Source organism: Argentina silus (assembly GCF_951799395.1).
Source record: "Argentina silus genome assembly, chromosome: 9".
Taxonomy (NCBI): Eukaryota; Metazoa; Chordata; class Actinopteri; order Argentiniformes; family Argentinidae; genus Argentina; species Argentina silus.
This window is the reverse complement of record NC_139663.1, coordinates 15,889,991-15,914,267: the sequence shown is the minus strand read 5'-3', so window position 1 is coordinate 15,914,267 and position 24,277 is coordinate 15,889,991. Positions and strand designations below refer to the sequence as shown.

Here is a 24,277-nt window from a genome sequence, read left to right as displayed (position 1 = left end):
TGAAAGGTCATTCATGTCAGCATTAGTCTGCACCAGGGGAAGAAAAGGGGATTCAGCAGCTTCTGTCATGTTTTTGCATTTACTGTAAAGATATGTGCAAAGCATTGCATATGCAACATGTTTAAATTGCCTTTTTAAAAGGACATGTTTAGCATGTGCCTCAGGGCAGAGTGGAGAACACAGGGGTGTGTTAAGCGGAATGGTGTGTTGGAAAGTGCTGGTCTAGTGGAAACCACAGGGCTCTATAAATGGCGGCTCTTGTGGTGGCCCACTAAAGCGTGCCCTGAGAGAGACACACCCATGCTTCCCTGCTGCTCCCCCATATTTAAAAGCACTTGGTCAACAGCTGGATTCCTAATTCACTCAAAAGTGTGCCAAGACTTTATTTGGCCTTGTTATGCCACACAACATAGAGTGTTCAACCATCTGTGGAGGCATGCTATATAATCTGTGAGGCACCAAGCTCTGTGAGTATAAGAATGAATATGACCAAAGTTATTTTGCTTTAAAATCAAAATAATATTTATTCAATAAGTTCAAAAATACTGGACAATATAAATATTAGAAAATGTAATACTTCTTTCTTTGTCATCAATAAAATTGAAGACGTAACACTGTTACACTGGCAATAAAAGAGAAAAAAATAACATTTCATACTGTATAACAGACCTTGACTTAAAACTGTCATTAAGAGTAATTATACAGTCACGAGTTGTAGTGTCACCACAGGAGAGAAAATAAGACAAGACGTCTAGCAGTAAGGCTTTTATACAATGGCTAACTGTCTACAATTACAGACAATAACAGTGCTCCACTGAAACCTTAAACTACTGAAACATTGGATTCTATAGAAAAGCATAGCATCTATGATTGACAACATTTCACTACTGTTCTGTAGACTTCAGTGAAGACCCAACATATACTGATGCCTGACATGATAGAAGAATGGTTCATTGTTTTAACTTGCTCATTAAACACAGCATTAATATTTCCAATTGATGATATATTGCTAATATTTGTATATTCTATGTTGTTATGGGGTTTAATGTTTGTAATGCTTGGCTTTGCTCTTTAGACAGAATACTGTGCGCAAGTCATTTGCATCCAGCAGCTAGTGGCCTTGAGGACACTGGAATAGCTCAATCGTGCTAACCACAGTTATTTTCTACTCTACCAAAGCCACTATGTGTTTTATGGGGATGAAGGAAAGCTAACCATGAAGAATCCTCCACTGGCCAGTTAGAATAAGGAGAAACAGAGAACACTGTTAAGCAAAGCTATCTGGCCCATACATCTTTGTACAAATGTGGGTAGTGTTTGGTTTTGAATTGGCATTTGCATTCAAAAGTTTCTTGAGAGAGGGCTTAAGCAATAATGGACTCAGTCTAGCTGTTTCATAATGCTGTGGGTATCCCTCTTGTAGATTCTATGTACAGTATACAGTTGAATATTCTGAGAATGGTAAACTTAGGTGAGAGGTGAGTATTCACCAAAACAAAACAAAGAAAGCTATAACATCATTGTTTCTTTGGTCTTCTTGTGAAGTGCTGCTGACACACACAACTAATGTCCTTGGTTGGGTGTGGAGAAGTCGACCAGAATCACACCCCCTCCTGAGTGTCAAAGTGCACTTGGTAGTCCAGGGGAACCCTTCACTCAGCACTTTTGCCCTTTTATCTCAACTCTATTTTGGCCACCAGAAATCTGAGTGAGTCTCCAGAAGTCCGAATGATCTCTCTACCACTGTGGACCACAAATGGGAGAGAAAGAGGGATAGTGCATGGTTACGACAGGTAGATTAAAGATAATACAAATACGAATGTGTCTTTAAAGCCTCTAAGCCCTAATATCTATAAATTATAACATCATCTCAGTTTTTATCTCTATTCCAACAGAGCAGCATGAGAGATCCTCAGTGGTGCAGTACTCACATATGGTAATCCATGCCCACCAGGCTGATGCCGTTCACAGCCAGGATGCGGTCGCCCTTCCTCAGCTTCTGGCACTGGGCAGCTGGGGAGTCTGGCACCACTGACTTGATATAAATCCCACTCATCCTCAGAGACATTTTCTACACGGAGAACAGGACAGAGGAAACAGCATGAGGAGGTGGCCTGAGGACATATTAAACCTACCGCATCACTACAGTGTAATCACTGCTGTTTACTCTTCATCCTACAGGGGGCAGCACGTGTCATCAAATAAATCCACCATCTTGAACCTGCGTAAGTGTGTTGCTCAGAGTATCACTTACCAGATGAGCCTCTGTGATAACATTTGGAGAAATCCATTTAAGAAAAAAACACACAAAATCAAATCAGAGAGTAATGTTGATATTATGATATTGATATTATTAACGATATGGGGGCTCTTGACCTCTAAAACTAGGAACTGTGGTCCATTGGAAGACATAATGGTGAATGAGGGACATAGATTGATGGAGAGACTGTCAAAGGAATAAGGCTTGCTGGTGTCCATTGCACATAGTGTTTTCAAAATGGCCTTACTGCCTTGAGATGGAGCCATATGGAGGTCAACACATTAACCACATAGTTCTGCACCTGCTTATAAAGCCAAACTTTAGTTCACGCCCACATACAGTACCACCCACATCCACTCATGCATACATACACACTCAAGCATAAACTCACAACTCAGCAGCTCCTTCCTCTTTCTGAGAACTTAGCTCTAAGATACGACCACAGGATGTAGAGAAGCCTACTTTTTTCTTTTTTAAGATGATGATGTAACACAATCAATGGCCAATGTGTCTGACTGAATAGCACTTGGTGGCCTCTTTTAATAGGGAGGAATTATCGAGAATTCACAATTCATGTGGCTCAGCACTAAGGCATGTGGATGTAAATCTGATTCTGCTACAACAAAATTACTGTTCTTTTAGTAAGAGCATTTCATTTGATAACTAGTAGATAGGTAGTGTAATCTGATTAGCCTCTGTTAGGTTTGAACAGCCATACAAGGTCTTTCTGTACGACTTCAATTGGGATTTCATTCAATTGTACTGTATGACTAAATAAGAGGCCTCATATCCCTGATGTTGACAAGGCTGTGACTTTAAAACTACAAACTGCCTTGAACTACAAGTTTTTCCAAATTAAATTTTATCGTTTACAGTATGTGAAACCAACATGAAGACAAGATCCTATGAAAAAGTGGGAGGGGGGGGGTGAGCAATTAGAGACAAGAGTTACTGTCGCTCACCATTCCATCCACAAGTGCCAGGCCAAGACCATGAGGTCCTCTATGCAGTTCCACAGTAAACACTTCCTCTGGTTCTTCCTCCTTCTCCTCTTCCTCAACATTCCCATTCCTTCGTTCAGCATGTCCAGTTGGGCCTGCTGAGGAGAAACGCGAAGAAAAAACCCAACATCAGACCAACACCAACAGTAACAAATATCACCTCAGGTCAACTCTGCTTACAGCCTAGATGGTCACCTTGTAACAGTGGTCCACAATGTTTAATGAAATTATAATCAAATCATATCACTGTGCAAAATCAAGTACAAGTTGACCTCAGGGAAGAAATGTCTGGTTCTCTTCAACAATACCTTCTAAGGCTAACTGTCTGGTCATGTGAAAAAGCTGTTCAGAGTTGTTTTGAAGTTCAACTACATTAGTATTAAGGACAACTATTCTATAACAAGTATGACTCAGTGTGGATCAAAGACAGACAGAGAGTTACACAGGACTGTTCAAAAGGCGTACATACTTTGTTTGACCTCTTTAAGGTAGTCAAACACATGCTAGTGCAGATATTCAAGACAGATGTTTCATTTGGACCCCATATAAAAACAATGTCAAGTCTGCGCGTGATAAAACTGCAGGGAGTCCACTAAATGCCTTGACGTTGTAATAAGAACCATACAGAGGACATTCTACAATCTACACTGTGGTGCACAACTGCATATTCAAAGGAAACGTTAAGGCTGCTTGGGAAAGGGCTCTTCCTCAGGCTGGTCCAGTGGTGTCTGTGGTGAGGCCTGTCACAACAACCTAGCCGCAACAACAGTAGCATTGCCAACACTTTCACATCTCCCTCTCCCCCTGCTCTCAGCCTGCTCTCCCCACTCACACCCAGCCTGTCTGCCCCCCACGCAGGACCTGCCCGGAACAATGCCTGTCCCGATTAAGATTCCACGCACCAACCCAACTGTAAATTCCCATGACGGGTCAGCCACTGCTCTTTTCTCTCCTGACATCACCACCTCTCTGTAATTCTTGGGCCAGATTAAAGGATTAGCAATGCTACCAAAATAGTGTTACCCGTTAGCGCCCAAACCACCAGGGTTGAGCCGGAGTATTGGATGTGGGAGGCCAAAATAATGTAATGTTTGGTGGGAAGCTTTGGGTTATGTCATAACCAGGGAAATGGGATGTTAAAGATAATAATTCAGTCTCTGAACATAGGTACAATAATCAGTGATTTTCAAAATGTCATGATCATTTCATCTCATGGCCTATCGCTTTATAGCTGAGTGAGTATATTACTGTGTAGAGCATGTATTAAGACATAGCCAATGACAATAATGAGATCTGATAGCGTGATCAACAAAATGGAACCCTAAGCTTTTGTAAAGCCCTATTTACAAACAACCACACAGGGGAGTCTGGCAGATTAAACCAGCCACTTCACAGCAGGGAGTGTTTCTGTCCAATTAAGTGTTGGGGGAGCTTCTGTTTATCCACAGGAAAGACCACAGCCTGCTATCAGATTCTACTTGGTTAAGAGACTTTTATTATGCAAGCTTTTGTTTTTATCTGACGGGAGATGAGACCTGATTCTCTTTCAGTCTCGACTCGGTTCGACCCCTCACTATGGGACACACACTCTGTGTACCTGTTCGCTGATACCCTATTCAATCACGCCAGGTACATGCTGAGAACGCTTGCAGGCACATAACACTGCCTAGTGCCCAGCCTATAAAGTCTAATGCATTTATTCTTTCCACTCTTCACTCACTGACAGTCCCATGATTACTGTAGTGTGTTTTTGTGTCTGTTCTAGTGAGAATCCTGTGATTATCCTGGGGCGTTAGGTTGTCTTTACCCAAACCCTACGGTGTCAGCTCAACATTCACTGAATAACTAGAACTGGTAAGCCAAATTGGAGTTTTCACCTTGTGCGCACCTGCTTCTCTGGTTTAGCAGGCTAACACAAGAAGGTCGATAGCTAGCTTGGTGCTTTCAATTCCACAGAATGTTTGAAGTCTTTCTAGCTTGTCTAATTGTTAGGGCCCTTGTGTAGGCTACAGTTAGCACTTGGACGGTCGGCTAGCTTTGCAGTGCTTGTGGTTTACAAACCATTTGAGCCCTTAGCTAGCTTTGACAAAGCATTTTTTTCCTCGCATGGGCACGTCACCTTGAATAAAAGGCAGCACTGCACAGGCCCCCTTATGCCCAATAACAGTCAGCTTAGATAGGGCTGGCACTTTACCTGGCGCATGGGCCTGAGGTGTAAAGAGTTCCTGCAATAAAAACAAAACTCCACCTCAAGCTCAATGGGCATGCAAGTGACCCGTCCCCTCTAGGGTCTTTAGTGATGGGGCCCTGTGCCTCTATAGGCGGGGCTAAGTGCCTGCAAGCATCATTTGCCTGTACCAGGTGTGACTGAATAGGGTTTCAGCTGATAGGTACACAGTGTGTGTGTCCCATAGTGAGGGGTCTCCCTCATCTCCTTCAGAGAACCTAGGTTACACACGTAACCCCTAGGTCTACGATACCGCGGTGATCTGAAATCAGACTTCCCACAGATGTTTTCAATGAAGCGGAATCAAAGGTAGACTGCTTCCAAGTATGTAGGCATCTAAAAGTTCTTGTTTGATATTTGGTCGCTATTTGATTCATAGTTGACCTGTGTCTGTTTCAAGGAGGGGTGCAACAGCACTATTCCTCTACCACTCTATCCTGGAAGTTTCCCTCCCAGTTACGTGACGATGAGGTTTGATTCAAGGCTTTTCCTCACCTTTCCACCACATAACAATCATAAACTCGCCTCGAGAGCAGCAAGCCCTACCTTCCGGCACCTCTCACTCCTAGAGATGACTTCATGACTGAGGCCAAACACAATAGAGCAGAGACGGAAATGGCCTTTCCTTTACTCAGGGAATCCACCCAGCAGGGAGGACACGGCCGCCACGGCCCCCGCTCGCCCCGACTGCCTGCAGTCTAAGTCCAAAGTCAACACAAGATGAAGGGAGGATGAAAGTTCTCCTCCTCTTTCATATCAAGCACCTCATGTCAACCTGGGACCACTGGGGACAAATATGCGGCGGGGTCTACTGGGTTAGGGCGCCACATTCTTCCTTTAATAGAGGCTGTCAATCATTGTTGGGTTAATTATGTGTGTGTGTGTGTGTGTGTGGGGGGGGGGGGGGGGGTGGTACTACAGGGGGTGTATGAGCTACAGCAGTTTGGGCTGAGGTGCTCGTATTCGAGTGACAGGACTTTACATCACTTTAATCAAAACATGCAGAGTGAGGAAAAGCTATGAATGGATCCTTTGGTTTTCTTTTCATCCATCATTCGTCCCAGTTGACTATGACTGGCTCTGTTCCTTTTATGATTGCTATGTAATCATCGATCATTTTTATCATTGGCCAACGCATTTCAGCTGTCACATTGCCTTTTTACACTCCTTTTGTGTAGCAACCTCAGTTGTCTGTAACTGGGTCCTCTGCATGTATTCAGATTGGTATGCCCAGTATGTTTGTGCCCCCTGCATTACCTTTCCTGAGCTGGCGTGCTCCCTCCTGCAGGTCTGCCTCCAGCTCGGACAGCTCCATGCCCTGGGGGGTGTTGGGTGGGGTAAGCAGGCAGGAGGGGTCCAAGGCCAGGCTCTTATGACAGCCAAGGTCAGCCTGTCCCGGGAGGGTGTTCTGGAGCTCCAGGCTCTTCAGCTTTTGGGTCAGCTCTGCCTCACAGCAGCTCAGGTCACCATGAGACCCCCGGGCTGCAGGGGTGTTGGGGTCCACCTCTGCCCTGTGCGTGGGGCAGGTGATGGGGTCAGGGACCACCTGATGGGTAGGGTCCTGGAACACTGTGACGGAGGGAGAGGTCGCAGACTGGGCGTCTATAGGCGTCCCAGCTAGAGCCTGATGGGGGAGAAGTCAATAAAACTGAGATGGAAAAACATCAAAGATAAATATGTCTCATTTACTAAATATCACCAGGACTGGCACCATCTTCTCATTATATTTGCGACGTCTGGGCGCCACCACTAGTAGAGTCAGGAGGTCAGATCAGTTACCTGCTGTGGTTGATCTTGGTCAGCTCCTGTTTCATTGGCTGGAAGGCTGCGTATGAGCTCCTGGAGACGGCCTAGTTGCTCATACAGAGCGGGGTCTGTGATTGGTTTACCCAGCTCCAGGTGAAAGGTGCTGCTGGGTAGGATGAGGGGCGGGTGGTTGTCGAAACTCTCCAGGATGTCAGCTAGAGGAAGGGGTTGGGGGGGGGGGGGAGGGTGAATATAGATGACATCATCAGAGATAAAAAGCATGACTCAGAAAAGAGCTTTCTCATCATGTAGGATCCTGTTACTTACAGTAAATCTGATAGTTTTAGGTTAACAATAGATTAAAACCCCTTCTTAAGAGAAGACTACAGATACTGTATGGCCGCCGGGCCCCTGGGGGGATCACACACGGGGGTCTGAGAGGGGCAGATTTAAGAGCTAACTCTGCAGTAAGGCTTATTGGTGTGGACAGACTGAGGGAACAGCCTGGGCTACCCTCTCGACACTCATGATCATCGGAGTTAGAGCAGGACAGACAGGATTACTCTGGGGAACACAACCACTCTCAGGGACGACAGGGAACAACCCTTGAAGGGGGGAGCAATTCTGCCCCCATTCCTTGAGATCCCTTCCCCCGATGGGACAAATGGCTGTGGGCTCTTTGGGATGTTCTCTGGAAGGTGTCACACTTGTGGTGTCATCAGTATAGAATTGATAGGATGAATTCTGATTGGTCTCTTTGCAAACAGCTCCTAATGTCTTTTTTTCTCTCTCTCTCTTCCTCTATCTCTCTCTCTTTATTTATCATTTATCATTGAGGGTAGAACATTTTCCTATGAAGTATTTGCCTTGTAATAATTGTATGAGTATACGGTATTATTAAAGCCTAATTTGATTCATTCTATTCTACCATTATTGCACTAAATCAGCACAGACTCAACAATTCTTTGCACAGTGATAATTACATTACTTGGAGTCAAATTATTAATATTAGTTATACTTGGCTACTAACAAAATATAGCCACATTTCCTTGCCAAACCTTCACATGGAAACTGCCATCTTAAATAAGGCCTACCCCCTCTATTTACATGCTGTATTTACAAACACACTGTGAGGGCATGTGAGAGTGACAGCATGTGTCTGTGTGTGCGTGTGCATGCTTGTATTTGTGTGTGTGTGTGTGTGTGTGTGTGTGTGTGTGTACATGTTTGTGAGACACTTACTGGTCCTGAGGGCAGCTTCTGCCTCCTCTGGTGAAGGGTTCCAGCCAGCAGGACAGGCCCGGACTGGGTTATACTCCCTCAACATGTGGTGCAGCTGGGCAGGGTTCAGGGGCATGAACTCACTCCTCAGAGAGCTCCACGAGGCCTGCAACACACACAAGCACATTCACATGTTACAATGAGCATAGGACAGACACAGAGTCTTCTTCTGAGTCTTCTTATCTTTTAATACAGTGTGTATTAAAAGATAAATTAAAGGCTAAACGCAAGATATATTTTATGATATCATCTGATGACCAAGTTGCAGAGCTGTTTAATGTCATTGTTCGTGAAACAGAGAAGGACAGGGTGGATAGAGAGAGAGTATTTTCCCATGATAGTTAATTCTGCACAAGGCTATTTATGAGCAAAATGACTCAAACCACTAATCTGTCCAAGTAATTGCTTCTTTTCTGTCGATCCAACGGCAGCTTATGTGGTGATGAATTCCATGGGAAAATCAAGCTTAGTCTGAATGCAACATTTGTCGAGCCAACCAACATCACTGACTGCAATAATAATAGCCAAGCTGTGTGGACATTACACACATTGAGCTGAGATATGTATACAATTGCCTTGTCACCCTGTCCAAGGTTCATCATTGCCACATTCCTGAAAGTTACATTTTTCATTTTGGCCATGAATGACGAGTGCCAGATTTCATTGTAATAAATGTTGAATACAGCCTCTCTGTGGAGCCAGGCGTTTGAAATCCCCTGACAATAGTAGCCTCACAAGGGACGTCACCTTCAACCATGTAATTATTGATACAGACACACCTTTCGAAAGCTGAATTGTTCTTTTGGTGACTAAGTAACTAGAACACCAGGATAAAGGTAAGTCATTTTAGGATGACATCATTTTATAACCGGTACACAGACATCATTGTGTGAAACATCAGACCATATGTGCTCTTTCATTGAATTTCCAATTGTTGTAGGTAGAAAAATATTGCAACAACATGCCCTTGCATAACTGGTAGCCTGGGCGTTAGGATACAAGGACACAGGACACGCCCTCTGTTTTGCATGACATGGTCACAAGACCGATACGAGGTGAGTAGGGGGTGGAGCTTCGAACAGGTTTATAAACATCAAGATTCTATTTTCAAGATTCTTTCCGTCTCCCTTTCATGTGTGCCACATCTGTGATTAGCTTACTGCCACTTACTGTGAGTGTTTGATATGGCTCAGGCTACATCACCTTCCTAACGCTACATTGTCCCTAATTGCCGGCGACTGAGGACAGCAGCAGCCATAACAAAACCAGTGCCACATCACTAGCAGTTTACTGTGGAGCCAACGGGCTGTCACTACAGCCAAGGACTCCAGATGGAAAACTGAAAATATGATGAGGGTGTGTGCTCTGTTCCACCAACCACTAACTGTGACCTCATGCCATAGGAGTGATACACAAAACCACCAGCTTCTTAGCAACCGTCCCCACGAATAGAGCAAAGGCAGCAGCCTTGGACAGACTGAGAGACTGGGGCGGTGGTGCTGGATATCTGTTTGGGGCCGGTGCCATGGCTGCTAATCACACACTGAGAACAGGTGTTGTCTAATATCGGCCACATATCCTAATATGGTCTGACTGTGACCCCTCTCAGATCAGAACAAGATTCTATGCCCTCGGTGAATCACTTTTGAGAGCAGCTCCCGGGAGTAATATCTGATCTAAATTATTTGTATGGCCATGAACACTGTCAGTTTATGATAAAACTCCCATGCACCAAATGAGAGCATACAAAAGAGCTATATAATAGATATAATAGATAATTGCAGGGTGAGTAAGAGGTCATTCTAACTTAATAACCCTAGTGTCCAGTACACTGACAGGACATATTAAGAAAATTAGGTTCCTACACCCTTCCTGTAGCGCTTGTACAGTACATTCATGGAAAGAGGCAAGGGATTGGCATGTCATGGCAGAGGTCATGGCAGAGAACCCAGCCTTGTGTCAAACACGATAACTCTAAAGAGTTTAGCTTGTTAGAGTCACAGCTTGTTTACAGCATGACTACGTAGTAGCACTCCACCGACGCCAATACAATCAGCTTAACAACTTACTTAACAAGGTTACTTGCTTGCTACTATCTTTCAATGTGCCATAAACACAACCGGGAAGAGGATGTGTTTGTGTGATTGTGTTTAACCGTTGCTCCACCTCTCACCCGGACCATACTACTGTATATGGTGGTCTCTCTTTGTGGCTCTGAATAGCCTACAGTCTTAACTAACCTAAACCCCCACCAGGCAAGGCTCAATGCTCAGCTTCCTCCACTACAAAGAGTAAACAAGATCCCTCATTCAATGGATTACAGAGAGAATGGCAGGCTTAAGAAAGGATTAACTACTAAGTGGTCCTTGAAACCACAGGCAACTCATAAATCCTATGACATACACTATTGAGAAATGTGTTTTCTTCCAACTAACTCTCTCTCCTACCATTCTTTTCTGTAACTTTTGTGCGTGATGTCATATGAGGCACTCAGGCATGAGTTTCAGTCAGCTGACCACAATGTAAATACGATTTCAGCTATGGCATTTTGAATGTTCCATACATACAGTAAATAAACAGTGGCCTACAATGGACACATTCAGAGTAGATATGATGCAAGACAGGTATGTTGACAAAAGTGGGTTTTGTAATAATACCTGAAGTGTTTTTCCATATCTAATGCCTGGCCAAGTGACAGCTTTATTATGGTGCTATAGGGGTGTTAAACAAACAGCTTGTGTCAACATACCTTTTCCCACAGCTAGTTGTGTCACTGAACAAACAACATAACTCAGCTTCAAATGTCCTATTCAACAATGGGTTACTCTCAATGTTATCATCTCATGACTGCTTTAACAGTATCACTTAGTTCAACAACAACAAGCACCTTGAGAAATAAACAGAGGATGAGATAACAGCAGAGATAGCGAGGAGACATTGTGAGGAGACATTGTGAGGAGACATTGCGAGGAGACATTGTGAGGAGACATTGTGAGGAGACATTGTGAGGAGACATTGCGAGGAGACATTGCGAGGAGACATTGCGAGGAGACATTGTGAGGAGACATTGTGAGGAGACATTGTGAGGAGACATTGTGTGGAGACATTGTGAAACAGAGGGTTGGAGGGTTGGCTGTGGAAAGATTCTCCCATGACAGGGTTGGAAGATAATGCAGTAATATACTTGATGATGAAGTATATTGTTTAGTAAAGACATCTTGACTTGGATAACGCTCACTGCTACTTTATTACCCAGCGGGGAGTGTGTGTGTGGGGGTGGGGGGGTGGGGGGACCAAACAGGAAGTGAAAGCAGGAAGCCCTGCAGAGCTCTCTGACCTGTAAAAGGTTCTCTTTGGGTGTGGCCAGCAGATTGACAGCAGCAGAGAGCTTCTGGAAGAACTCCACAGCCAGGTCACCCAGGCCTATCCCCTGGATCCAGTCCATCAGCAGGTCCAAATTGGCCCGGATCTGAACCCCCCGGGACCACTGGTAGAACCCACCTCCAGACCCTGAACACAACAACACCAGGCTTATCAACACCCACAGTATGCTAATATTACTGCTGGTATAGTTCTTGACTAGAAATAGTCCATTTTGATTGTGTAATTACATAGTTTTTAGTCATGATAATAATACATAACATGCAACAGGGATGAGTTCAAATTAGGACCAAATGGATGAGACATAGCTCTGGCTCACCTCTCTCCATGAGGGCGTTGAAGAGCGAGGCGTTAGTGAAGAAGAACAGGTAGGCGCAGAGCTGCGAGGAGATCTCAGAGTGCACCTGGAAGGCGTTGAGGAGACACAGCGCCTCCTTCAGGACCTCCAGGATGCCGCTGACGCCCTCGGGCACACGTAGCTGCCCACTCTCAGAGAACGGGTTCCCGTCCAGCAGGCCTGGCAGTGCCGCGTACATGCTCTGAGGAGAGAGAGAGAGAGAGAGAGAGAGAGAGAGAGAGAGAGAGAGAGGGGGCATCTTAGGAAACAGCTTCTGTATACCAACTGTAGTGCAATAGGATACCTGCATATGTTTGGTGAAGTTGTCAGTGATGCTCACATTATCAGCTATAGATACTTTTTTCTTTGACATACTGTAAAACTGTATTAGCATGCTAACAATGCAGTAGTTGTCTCATAGCAAAACCCCACTGAAGCAGCCTCGGGGGCAGGGCCATGTCCAGTGACTCAGTGAGCCATGGGAGGGTTAAAGGAAACCCAGCAGGGACAGACTTCCCCTCCACAGGAAGATATGGACCTTAGCCTGGGGCCTGGAGAATGTCCACTCCTGACAGGCCATTGTTAATGCCCCGTAAACCAGTCCTGGGAATCATAGTGATAAGACTGGTACCACAGGCCATTCCTTACAGAAACACATACTGTATGTCTCCCATAGACTCAACTCTGCCCTCTCAAGTCTCCTGACAATTCTCATGACAATAACGCCAAGTATCTTAAGACATGCTCATAATATCCAACGCCAGGGAGCTAGAGAATGTTGATATCAGTGAGTTGTAGGCTTTGTAAGCTGGTGAGAAAAACAGCAGTGTGGGTTTTGTTTCTGGCGTGTTTGGTACTGTGTACAGTACAGAACATACTGGTTCAGAGAGAGGAAGGCTGTCACAGAGCAGGCAGGAAACCAAGCAGGAAAGCCTGTTTCCCAGAACACATGTACTGTTGGGGAGCTGTAGGGGAGAGGAGAGGGGAAACGAGGAGGGACTCTGGAACATACTGCTCCACTGCTCCTTCTGCTCCACTGACACTCCTTGAATTGGAATTCCAGTTCACAAATTCCCTGTTATTCTAAATCAAATACATCAATAACAATAGCAAAAACAGGAAAATTATATTAAAATGCAATCGAAATCACGATTTCTGCTGGACTGAGCCTTTAAATCACGTGGTATTCAACCTCATGATTTAAAGATGTCCCGGACCATGCACACAATCTACCAAATCAAGACCCTAGCGTGTGTCAACAATGTTTACAATGCATTCATCCAGTATCCACATGCTTGCTGTCAAATAAAGTGATCATAATATCATGGCCATCTAATTGATTAAGCAGCTGGAGGCAGGTTGTCCTGTCACAGAGGTCCTGGCCCTATCCCTCCACTGACACAACCTCCCATTGTTCCAGTGCATGACATCACCTCTTCAGTCAGCAAGCACACACACCATGACTCACACAGAGACACACTTCAGAAACTCTGAGGCACCATAAAACACCAAGTCGTAAAAAATCACAATCACCATACATTCCTTATGGCACAGGTCATTCGACAGATGACAGGCGGCCACAGCAGAGCTACAGGTGCTGGTTAGTAAGGTGGAGGGTGGAGACTGGTCCTACGGAGAGAGCTGTGGGGATCCTATTCTAAGGGAAAGCTATAGTGTTCTCTAGCAATGTGTTTAATATGCAACGTTTGTAGCTGTTTCAGGGGGTGAAGTCTAACCCCTAACAAAAAAAAACTCATGGGTTTAGGTGTGAATATGAGTGATTTTCTTACATCTTGTTAGAAATAAGTGAGAAAGAAGCAAAAAGAGTGTCACACTTCATCTGCGGCTCATGTCTCTACCTCAATCCCAGAGAGAAAGAAAGAAGAGGGCACTCCGACCATACCTCCCTCTGGTGTGTGTGATGCGATGACAGCCCCTCTCTTCCCCTGCAGAAACAGACTGTTGGACCTCTATTCCACTCTGCTTCTCTACCGGACTACAGCTGCTTCCCTGAGCTCTGCCCCTCCAACTCACACCACATAGAGCCTCCTTTCCTCTGGGCTCCACAGTTGACTCTCCAAATAGACCCCCATGCCAATGCTAGCACAAGGTTACTGTCCCAAGCTGGACCAGCATAGGTTAAACACCATGGCTCAGGGACAAGCCATGGGAAATGTTTTGACAACTGCTAAAATGCCATTGGCGCTTTTGGTCCATTGTACTTGGCTCGCACTGTCTTATGACACTGTGAACCAATGAAAATGTCAAACAAGCCCTGTGACAAATCGTGAGAAAGCTCTTCTGCTTAAGCTGTTCATTAGTTATCAGGCTTTGAGTTGAGAAGTACGTGTAAGCTTTCCTTTTATCAATGGTGGCTGTCCTGAAACCGAAGGGACAGGAAGATGTCCTCTCAGAGTATCCAAAACAACAACAACACACACTGTCGTCAATGTTCCCATCCTGGAACAGTCACCACCAGGCATGGTTGGCATGGTTACGGGTGTCCCCAGGGCCTCTGTGGGTTAAGGTGTGGCAGCGATGAGGGCTCTGTTTAAGTTATACAGTCAGTTATACTGTAGGACCCAAACATAGGAAACTCCCATACAGCCAGGCTGGGAGGGTCTTCCTGAGGCTCATTGTTAAACAGGACATCAGCCTTTTATTGTTGTCTGTAAGAATCGCATCTAAACAGCTACTGTAGCTTCACCTTGGAAACAGCCTAGAAAGGATCGAATAATCTCACAGCATTGTAAAAACAAATATTGGGGGTATTAAAAAAGTCCAACTAAGAGTTAATATTGTTATTTCATTATGCAGTTGTTGTAACCTTGGGAGATGAGATTGGGTTTGTTTTTCCATTCCAGCGGAAAAGAGAGGACTCACTCTCTCACAGGCCTATGCTGACTGAGGGTGCCAGAGAGAGTCTGTGTTTCCACTGGCTTCTAAAGGCTTCTCTGGCACTGCAAATGGAGAATGGTGTTTACACTGTCCCATGTCCTGTTTCACATATCCTACAGGCAGAGGATGTCCTTCTTTTAAGGGTACGGAAGGTGTGCAGGACAAATTCAAGATTATTCTTGGTGAGTGTGCACATGTGTGTTGTGTTTATGTGAGCGTATTTGCATGTATGCACTGTATAGAGTGTGTGTGTGTGTGTGTGTGTGTGTGTGTGTGTGTGTGTGTGTCTTACCTTGGTGAGGTAATAGACAGACTGCTGGAAGGTGAACATGATGACCTCCTCCAGGACCGTCATGGCCTCCTCACTGGCTGTTCGAGTCGACGACATCTCAGAATCCAACAGGCCTGACAACACACACAAGACATACACCTGTTACAATGACTATTACAACTATATAATATTGTTTAGAAGCTGTTTAAAAGCGACGTTTCCTGCTGTCCAATCAAATCCATCATGCCTACCGTCGTCCTCCTCATCCTGCCTCCAGGGCAGCAGCTGGGGGACGTGGTGCTGGATGAAGTGCAGCAGCTCGATGGAGTTGGCCATCCACAGCACCAGCGGCTGCAGGCCTGGGATCAGCTCCTCCATGCCCAGCAGCTGCACATCCTCAGGCTCCTGCTGCCCGTCCCTGGAGCTCCTGCAGGGGACACAAGACAGGTCTCAGATCAGTACTGACAACCAGTCGACTTTCACATCTACGTTAACATTACAGAGACTTACGACATAAGTATTGCACAGTATGAGGGGAATTTAAACTGATCGTGGTTCATTGTGACTGTGTGCCCTAGCAGTACATGGTAATTCCCAATCCATTCAAAGTTTCAAATTGTGTGGAAAAGCAGTGTACTTCAATGTTCATGCTGCATAAGAGGATTCCCTCTGCTTTCAATGAGCTGCCGAAAAGCATGGTGCAATACTTTGCAATAGTGTTATATAACATTAAAACCCTAAATACAGGGAACTATGCACTACGTCAGTGAACATGACTCACTCTCAGCAGTTACTCTGTTTGCTAAAAGTATGTCAGAGAGACATGTGACAGTGAAAGGGCTCTATCGTAATGGACTTACCCCACCCCAACCTTTCAGAATTATTGTTTGCCAAAGCAGTCAAGCTGTATCAGATTCTAAGACTTCTCACATGCCGTACAGATGTCTCAAGGCAGAGACTAAAGCTGAGAGGGTGTGTAAAGGTCAGAGAGAGCTGGTGCTACAAATCTTGTCTTTGTAGCAGGTCATACTGTAATATCTGGGGCACGCAAACTGATTGTGGTTAGAGAAGCTACTCACGTTTCGGGCTGGATCGCAGCAAGTTCCTTTGTCTTCTCCTGAGAGAGGGCAGAGGTAAAGAAAATATACCTTTCAAAAACCAGCACAGGCAGCAAAGATGGAGCCTATACATAAATGATATCCAATCCTGATGACACATTTTGATTTTCCTTTCCTTTCTTTACAATACCCTGCGAGTATATTGTTGAAAGCATATGGATTAAGCTGAGGTTCATTTGAGATACAATGGTAAGAAAGATGAACAGTTCGGCTAAAGAGAGACAGATTTCTTTACTTACCCACATGGTGAGCTGGATCTGGCTGGCAATGCGGAGCAGCAACTTGCGGAAGTGTGTCAGCTCAAACGTGGCGGCCGAGTGCTGGATGCACAGGCTGAGCAGGAAGGCAGGGGTCAGTTTGGGTTCGTCCCCACTGGGGTCTACCATGCCTAGGATCTCCTGCAGAACCCTGTCCTCCTGCTCCAGCTCATACCTCAGGAAGAGATCCCCACCCTCTGAGTCCTTCCACAGGGGCGGGGCAGGCTTGCTATTGACCCGTGGCCTTTTCACGGGGAGGGAAGAGCCACATGATTGACAAGACGACAATACTCCCCCATCAAGAGCTGGGCACAGCTGGCTCATCCAGGGAGGGGTCTGGGGGGTCCCTGAGGTGGAGGTGGGGTCCTTAAACATGAACAGGTAGTGGCGGCCCAGGCCTACCAGGTCCCCAGGGCTGAGCTCCACTTCCTCCTTCAGGAGGAAACCATTTCGGGTGACGGGGGCTCCATGGAGGGGCTTCAGAAGGGTCAGTGTCCGCTTGCCTTCCCCCCCAGAGGAGTTAGATGAGTCCAGGCGCCTCACACAGCAGTGCTGGGGCAGAACGTCAGGAGCAAAAAGGAGGATGTCCACCTTCAGCCTCTCCTCGTCCTCACCGTTACAGTGTTCACTGCAGCAGCCAAAGATGGTGGTGGTGCCACTCATCAGGTAGATGACAAAGTCCTATGGGGGACGGGGGACGGGGGACGGGGTTGGTGGGGTGAGATGGGAAATGAGAGAAGGGAAAAGCCAATGGAGGTTTGAATGAACTTCAAAATACAGTACATGAGAATGAGTGATAAAGAATCTTTGGAGAGAACAAACTATGAATCATAAAGAGGGGAATTGTATTTCTATTACAACTTCTGAGTGTGCGTACAGTGATATTGATGGGAGAGGCATCCGTTCCCACCAAGTTTAGTAGAAGAGGAACAGAAAGGAGATTTCATATTTTAACCTGTTTTGGCTGAAGTGGTTTCAGCATGAATCCTCTGGTTTCTGGCTTGCAACACAATAGCTCCGAAATAGGAAGTGTACAGTATTTGCTGGTTTGTTTGAGTTGTGTAATGCTTTGGAGATTGATCCAGCGGGTGGCATTATAGTCATGTGATGTTTCGGTACAGATCAGTTCCAGAATTAGTCACAGCCTTGGCAAAGCCTGGGCTGGTTTGCGACAGGACAGAAATGGAAGAGCTTAGATGTGATGACCTACAGTCATCCGTGACCTTACTGACTCCAAGCCAACACCATTAGCCAGGTTATGATACTGTATCGTCTCAACTGGAAAGAAAGCCAATCAGCCACTAAGACCTGTGGGAGAGCAGGCTGGCCACAATGCATTCAACTACTAGCCAGCCAATGGTCACTGGATCCTTATGATAACTAAGCCAAAGCCATATAACACAGCTCTGAACTTTATGAAGATTGGCAGAATCGATCTAACTGTTAAAGATGCAGTTTGTCGCTCAATTTTGAGTTGAAATTGACATTTGAATGTGCCAACATTGACCTGCACTTGAACCAACAACCAGATTTGTAAGGACATAGAAACCATTACAGATCCTCATTGTTCTCGTTTACATTCAGGAAAAGCCGGTCTACAAAGACACTTGACAAAAACACATTTTATAAAGCCTTAACATCCAAAAGCTCTCAATTCACGGAAAAGTGTTATTGCATATAGCGATGCCTCCTTCCTCTGGGTTGAAATCTATGAGTGACTTATTGTTATGGACTGGTCGAGCCATGCTGCCCCAGTATTTTGTGGCACACCCAGTGTCCTGCACACTCAGCAGTCTCCACAAACAACAGAGAGCAGCAGTGTTTCCTGTTCCTAGGAGTGGGCAGGGCTTAGGCCACAGCCTGGCTGACACACTGGTTTAACATGAAATATGAGTTTTGGAAACAAATTAATTTTGCAGTGCAGAAAAAAAAACTGTCACACAAAGACATTTCTTCCTTTACAGGTGATGTTTGCTGTTCCTGCATGGGTGATGAGCTGCATTTATTCAAACATTCTTGTTCCGGAAGGAAGATTATGCCTGAATGTGCATTTGTGTGTGTGCATGCATGCGTGTGTATGTGCATGCGTGTGTGTTTGTCCTTTGTTTTGGCTGTGACTGTGACAATTGTGTGAATTTGGATTGTGTGCCTTTAATCAGTGGAGCTATCTCCACCTTTACTGCAGAGACTGCATGGTTCAGCTGTGATTGTGAACAGAACGTTCCTTATCCTTTCATTGGACTCTGCTGACAGATAGCTGCCGTGTGGGAACTTGACTGCTGGGAGGACGCAGGCAGTTTGCTGCCCCTACAGCCCACAGAGAGGCCCCTCAGAACTGTGGAAACATGCCTGGCCCCTCAGAACTGTGGAAATGAGGATCACCTGTCGTAAACATGCCTGCCTGCTGCATTCCAGCAGTCGCACTGAGCCCATACACACAGAAATCCAGCTTAAAGCCTCCCTCCATGTTATAGGGCAGCCAAAGCCCTGCTCTCTTGCTCTCTCAAAATGAGCTGGGATTTTCTCTGCAGGTTCTTAACTTAAGAGGTTCAGTTGGAAACCCTACTGATTGTAGTGGAGTGTACTTGTTTACGCCTCAGTGTCTTTGATAAGCTTTTTCACAGCGCCACAGTGTGCCAAGAGACACTCAAGGACCTTGAAAGGTCTTCAATGAACCAGCCAGCTAAAACCAATTACAGCTGCTATCTGGCCGGCTGGATCGAGGCAGACACGCAGAGATCCATTGTAAGGAATTTCAGCACGACACCTCTGCTGGAGCCATCTCCGACTATACAAACACAGTTTGAACTTAACTATCTAAGAACAGACTGACTTCTGGAACAAAGTGAATTCAGCTGTGTCAACAGAACCAAAACATTAAAGTTCATTAAAATTACTCATCATTTAGGTTAATCAATAATCCCATGACAAGCAAATGTACAGAAGTCAATGAACTGTAGAAGTGACAGGCAATCTTACAGAGAGACAGTGTTAGTAAGTGTCCCTCAGCTGTCCTACCTGTCTGTAGCTGTAGCCTTGCAGCAGGAGGAAGTAGGGGAAGTCGAAGGGCGGGTGGATGGAGTACTGGGTGGTGTTGTCATCACTGCTCTCCGTTTCCTCCTTCTCCATGCCCAGACGGAGGGCCTCTTTATCAGCCTCGGCCTCGGGGTCCTCCCTGAGCTGGGTCTGCTGGGCCCTGCTGGCCTCCTTCTCCATGGCTGACAGGTCCATCTCACTCAGGCTCCTCCACATCCCCAGGCCATCCACATCTTCCCCGCTGCCATCCACAAACAGGGAGGTCACCCGCGAGCGAGTCTTCTGAAGCTTACGCGCCTGGGCATTGATGCCTGGGCAGAGAAGAGCATGGGAGAGAGAGTGAGAAAAAGACGTAAGTAAGTAAGTGATTACTAATCATACTATTACTATTCTTGTGAAGTGCTAAAACATTCATTACACCCCAAACAGAATGGTGACCACAAAATAAACAATTAGTCTTTCCGTAAAATCATTCTGTAAAATAATTTCATAAAATCTACAGCATAATGTTTCACTGAGTTGGCACTTGGTCAAATCAAACATACAGAAGCTGGTGGGAATAGAGGAAATGTGGAGGGAGGGAGAAAGGTGTTCTCCTCTATCTGATATCAACAGGCGCTCCCGTTGGGCTGACGTAACATAAACACTATTCAGCTCATTTGGAGCCATTAAGCGCCATGGAATGTCAGGAGAACGCAGCTTCACACCCAGCTCCCAGGCCCTTATCAGCTGTGGAAGTGGGCGTTGCTCTTCCACATTGTTCTACCACACTGTGACAGGGTTCAGAGTTGGCCAGTGCTGTGGAAGGGGCAACTTCCCCCAGTCAGTTTGGTAAGGGAGGTGGGGGGGTGGGGGTGGGGTGGGGGGGGAGAACGACAACAAATGCGCGCCAAAGTCAACAGGACCACAAAGTCTCCAGTGTGCAGGAAGCAAGCGCTGATGGAAAGAATAACAAACCAGCCATCTCAACACATTCTAGCAGCCACTGGCCAAGTGGGTCCCCTGAGGCCTGAGGCTTCAGAGGGTCCTGATGGGACCCTGTAATAAAACAAAGATAAGAGAGAGAGAGAGAGAGAGAGAGAGAGAGAGAGAGAGAGAGAGAGAGAGAGAAGCCACTCTGACCTCCTCTATCCCTCACTGCAGCATTGTTTTTCTTAACCTCTCACATGGCTGTCATCTCCCCTGCACTGACTGGTGAGAAGTTACACAATGTCTTCTAAGACCCAACCGAGATGGCAACAGGCCATAGAGACAGACTGATTACCTCAGATTGTAGGTCGTTATTGGGGTCACAGAGGTGCACCTGTATGGGTGACATACCTGCTGTGACTGTGTCTGTGTCCTTAGCACTCCGTTCCTCTACGCTCACTCTCTTCTGGATCTCAAAGCGCCGGGAGAAGCCTTCTTTGGGTTTCCATAGCGACTGCAGCATGAGGGGCTTCTCGTTGTCACCCACGACCCGGAAACACTCCGTCTTCCATTGGTGGTCTGCTCCCGTCTGGCCAATCACGTCACACAGCACATATTGACTTGCATCCTCTTTTTCCAGACAGTATCTGAGAAACAATTAAAAAAAAACTAAATCAGTCAAGATATCCTGATAAGACTCAAATCAGGTGACTTTGACACGATTTTAGTTTAATTCAAATAGGAATGCTACAGCTTTAACTGATTTGTCCATGCCACTGTGCTTTGAAGTATGTTCCAATCCTCCATGCTTGACTTCAAGCAGCCAAGCTAATTCTAATCCTATCGATGACAGGCATCCCTGGGACCTCACCTCTCCAGGGCCTCCTTGACCAGTTCCTTAGCACTGGAGCGAGTCGTGGCCAGCACGCTCTTGTAGTTGGTCCCCTGGCAGATGTCACTGCCAAAGATCTTTAGGATGCCAGGGGCAGACACTTGACTGGACAGCTCAGCAGGGTCATCTCTGGCCTGCAGGTCTCCCGCCATGCTCCGGCCTCCCGGGGCATGCCCGTTCCCACTGTCCCGCAGGTTGGGGCTCCGGTTAAACACTGTCGACAGTCTGTTGTTATGGCGGCGGATTTTGTTCTTGGCGGGCTGCCTGACGGTTACACTCTCTGCCGAACGTGTGGTGCTATCAGAGGTGTTGGACCTGAGGGGAGGAAAGATAGAGCAGAGCAAGAGAAGTGTGAGAGAGAGAGAAAGAGAGAGAGAGAGAGAAAGGGAGAGAGAGAGAGAGAGGGGGTGAGAGAGGGAGAGAGAGAGAGAGAGGGTGAGAGAGGGAGAAGGAGAAAGAGAGAGAGAGAGAGAGAGAGAGAGAGAGAGAGGGTGAGAGAGGGAGAAGGAGAAAGAGAGAGAGAGAGAGAGAGAGAGAGAGAGAGAGAGAGAGAGAAAGAGAGGGGAGAGAAGAAGAAGAGAGTATATGATTTCTTTCAAGCAACTCTTTCTCTCATAAAACTTACTGAACTAAGTTTGTATTACTCTTAATGTATTTACAAGTCCATAAGCATTAGAGTACTACAGGAGGCAGCCTGCTTTATTAGATGAATTCTGACATTATGCTCAAACATTCATGATGAATTCCAAATTGAGATTCATTTCGGCAAAAATATCTCCTTTTTTATCCACACTGGAGCAATTTACATCTGAGTAATATGACTCACTGCAAGGATCCATTGCTTGGCTTCCTCCCGAACTTTGCCAGGCGTTTCTTGGGCGAGCGGATCAATAAGCCCACGGGAAAGTTGAGGGCTTGTTTAGAAAACTGACTGCTTCGTTCCTCCGAAATCATTATGTTTGTTCAGATTATTCCTAGTTATAAATGTAAAAAGAGCTACCTCCAAAACAGCACAATTCAGTAAATTAAAGTTGTGAAATTTAAATTAACTCCATTGCAGTCGGACCTTTTCGCCGCAATTCAAACGTTTTAATGATAAGGAAACTTAAAAGTTAAATGTTACTTTGAGAACTTCTCCGACTGACTGACAGGTTGTACTGAAGCCGATCACACTCTGGAGAAACGTCACTCGTCTTGCGGAATACACATCCCAAAATGATCCTCTTTTCCAGTTATAATCCGACACAACAGTATCATGAAACAACAAATATCCAACTCTATACGTTTTATCCATCCATCGCTTCGACACAACTGTTGCAGAATTGTTTCCATGAACTCAAATCGGTCAGATACAGTGTCCTCGTACGGGACAGCCATACGCTGCGCTTGGAAGTTTATTTCACTTTTCTTGCACACAAAGAAATCCTATAGGTACATTATTTCTTCTCAATGATCCATTTTTAAATATTTAATTGACAATCCGTTATTCGCGGCACTTCCCAAATATCCTGGCATATCTTCTCCATGTCATCTCTTACGACCCGTTAAAGTTGAGCGCATTCAAGACCTCGGAGAGCAGCGTTTGAATGCAACCTGTTTGAAAAGTTGTCCTGAAGGGTTACTGCCCTGACGTCATTGCCCATTGCGAGCATGGTAGGTGGAGGGGTGGAGATTTGAAAGTTTGATGGACTCAAGGAGGAGAGGAGTATCCCTTTTTTCTTTAGGACATACAGACAGTCAGACAGACATACAGTCAGACAAACAGATAATGATAATAATTGTTATTATTATTATTATTAGTAGTAGTAGTAGTAGTAGTAGTAGTAGTAGTAGTAGTAGTAGTAGAAGTAAGAGTAGTATTAGTAGTAATATTGTATTGTAATAATAATAATTGTCTATTTCAATATGAACAGATACAATTAAAACATTGACCCATTGAATGATGAAGACACAGATGCATTGCACAATCAGCATCAGCCCCTAGATGGGTCTTCAAATAAGAAAAATACCCTACATAACTACATAGGCTTAGGTAACATTGTCATAGGTGTACAACCTCAAATTATATCGTGCAATACACACTGGTCTTGACAATGTTGCTCTGTGTAAAGGGCCCCATCTGGTGGACAAATGGTGGTCACAAGCAATGTTTCAAACCACTGACTTTTGAGACCTCTCTCCCTTTAGGCTAAGGGGGAGCCAGAGGGCTTTAGAGACCTCTCCCTTTAGGCTAAGGGGGAGCCAGAGGGCTTTAGAGTTTAGTGTTTTCATATGTTCATTACTGTCTCTCTCTCCCACCAGTCTCACTAAGTCAAACTCTTAGTTCTGGGTTCTAAGATTACTCTCCCTCTTATGCACCAACAACTACGCTCTCTCTCTCTCTCTCTCTCTCTCTCTCTCTCTCTCTCTCTCTCTCTCTCTCTCTGACGGATGTGAGTAAGCTCCACCTGCAACTGCAGATCACTGAGGTGCTAACATGTGGTTTGGCGGTTGAGATCTTATCTACTAAAAATTCAAACAGACACCCAACACTTAGAAACATCACGGTAATATGTATATATGATTCATCTGTCAGTCTTATGGTGTCCTGACATCTCTTTTATTTTAATTTAATGTAATTTGTCTTTGTGTTATTCTTGTCTATAAGTGTTCTGTACTGAATT

The 24,277-nt window shown here is 45.4% G+C and overlaps 2 protein-coding genes across 3 annotated transcripts in view; both read right to left on the bottom strand.

The window, feature by feature from the left end:
- The window catches only part of apol (apolipoprotein L), a 194,109-nt gene that overhangs the window by 94,139 nt on the left and 75,693 nt on the right, over positions 1–24,277 (bottom strand). The window lies entirely within an intron of this gene.
- Positions 550–23,144, bottom strand: radil2a (Ras association and DIL domains 2a). Of its 2 annotated transcripts, none has more exons than XM_083677762.1 (16): positions 22,441–23,144; positions 21,594–21,929; positions 21,134–21,369; positions 19,796–20,124; positions 16,760–17,458; positions 16,482–16,519; positions 15,654–15,829; positions 15,424–15,536; positions 12,216–12,435; positions 11,853–12,025; positions 8,477–8,621; positions 7,268–7,449; positions 6,746–7,112; positions 3,223–3,359; positions 1,932–2,071; positions 550–1,743 (listed from the first exon to the last, which is right to left on the bottom strand). In XM_083677762.1, exons 1-16 carry the CDS (start codon positions 22,566–22,568, stop codon positions 1,674–1,676), a joined length of 3,489 nt encoding a protein of 1,162 aa, XP_083533888.1. In that variant the 5' UTR covers positions 22,569–23,144; the 3' UTR covers positions 550–1,673. The 2 variants fall into 2 exon arrangements, with proteins under 2 accessions (XP_083533888.1, XP_083533889.1); XM_083677763.1 differs by having other exon boundaries at positions 3,223–3,356.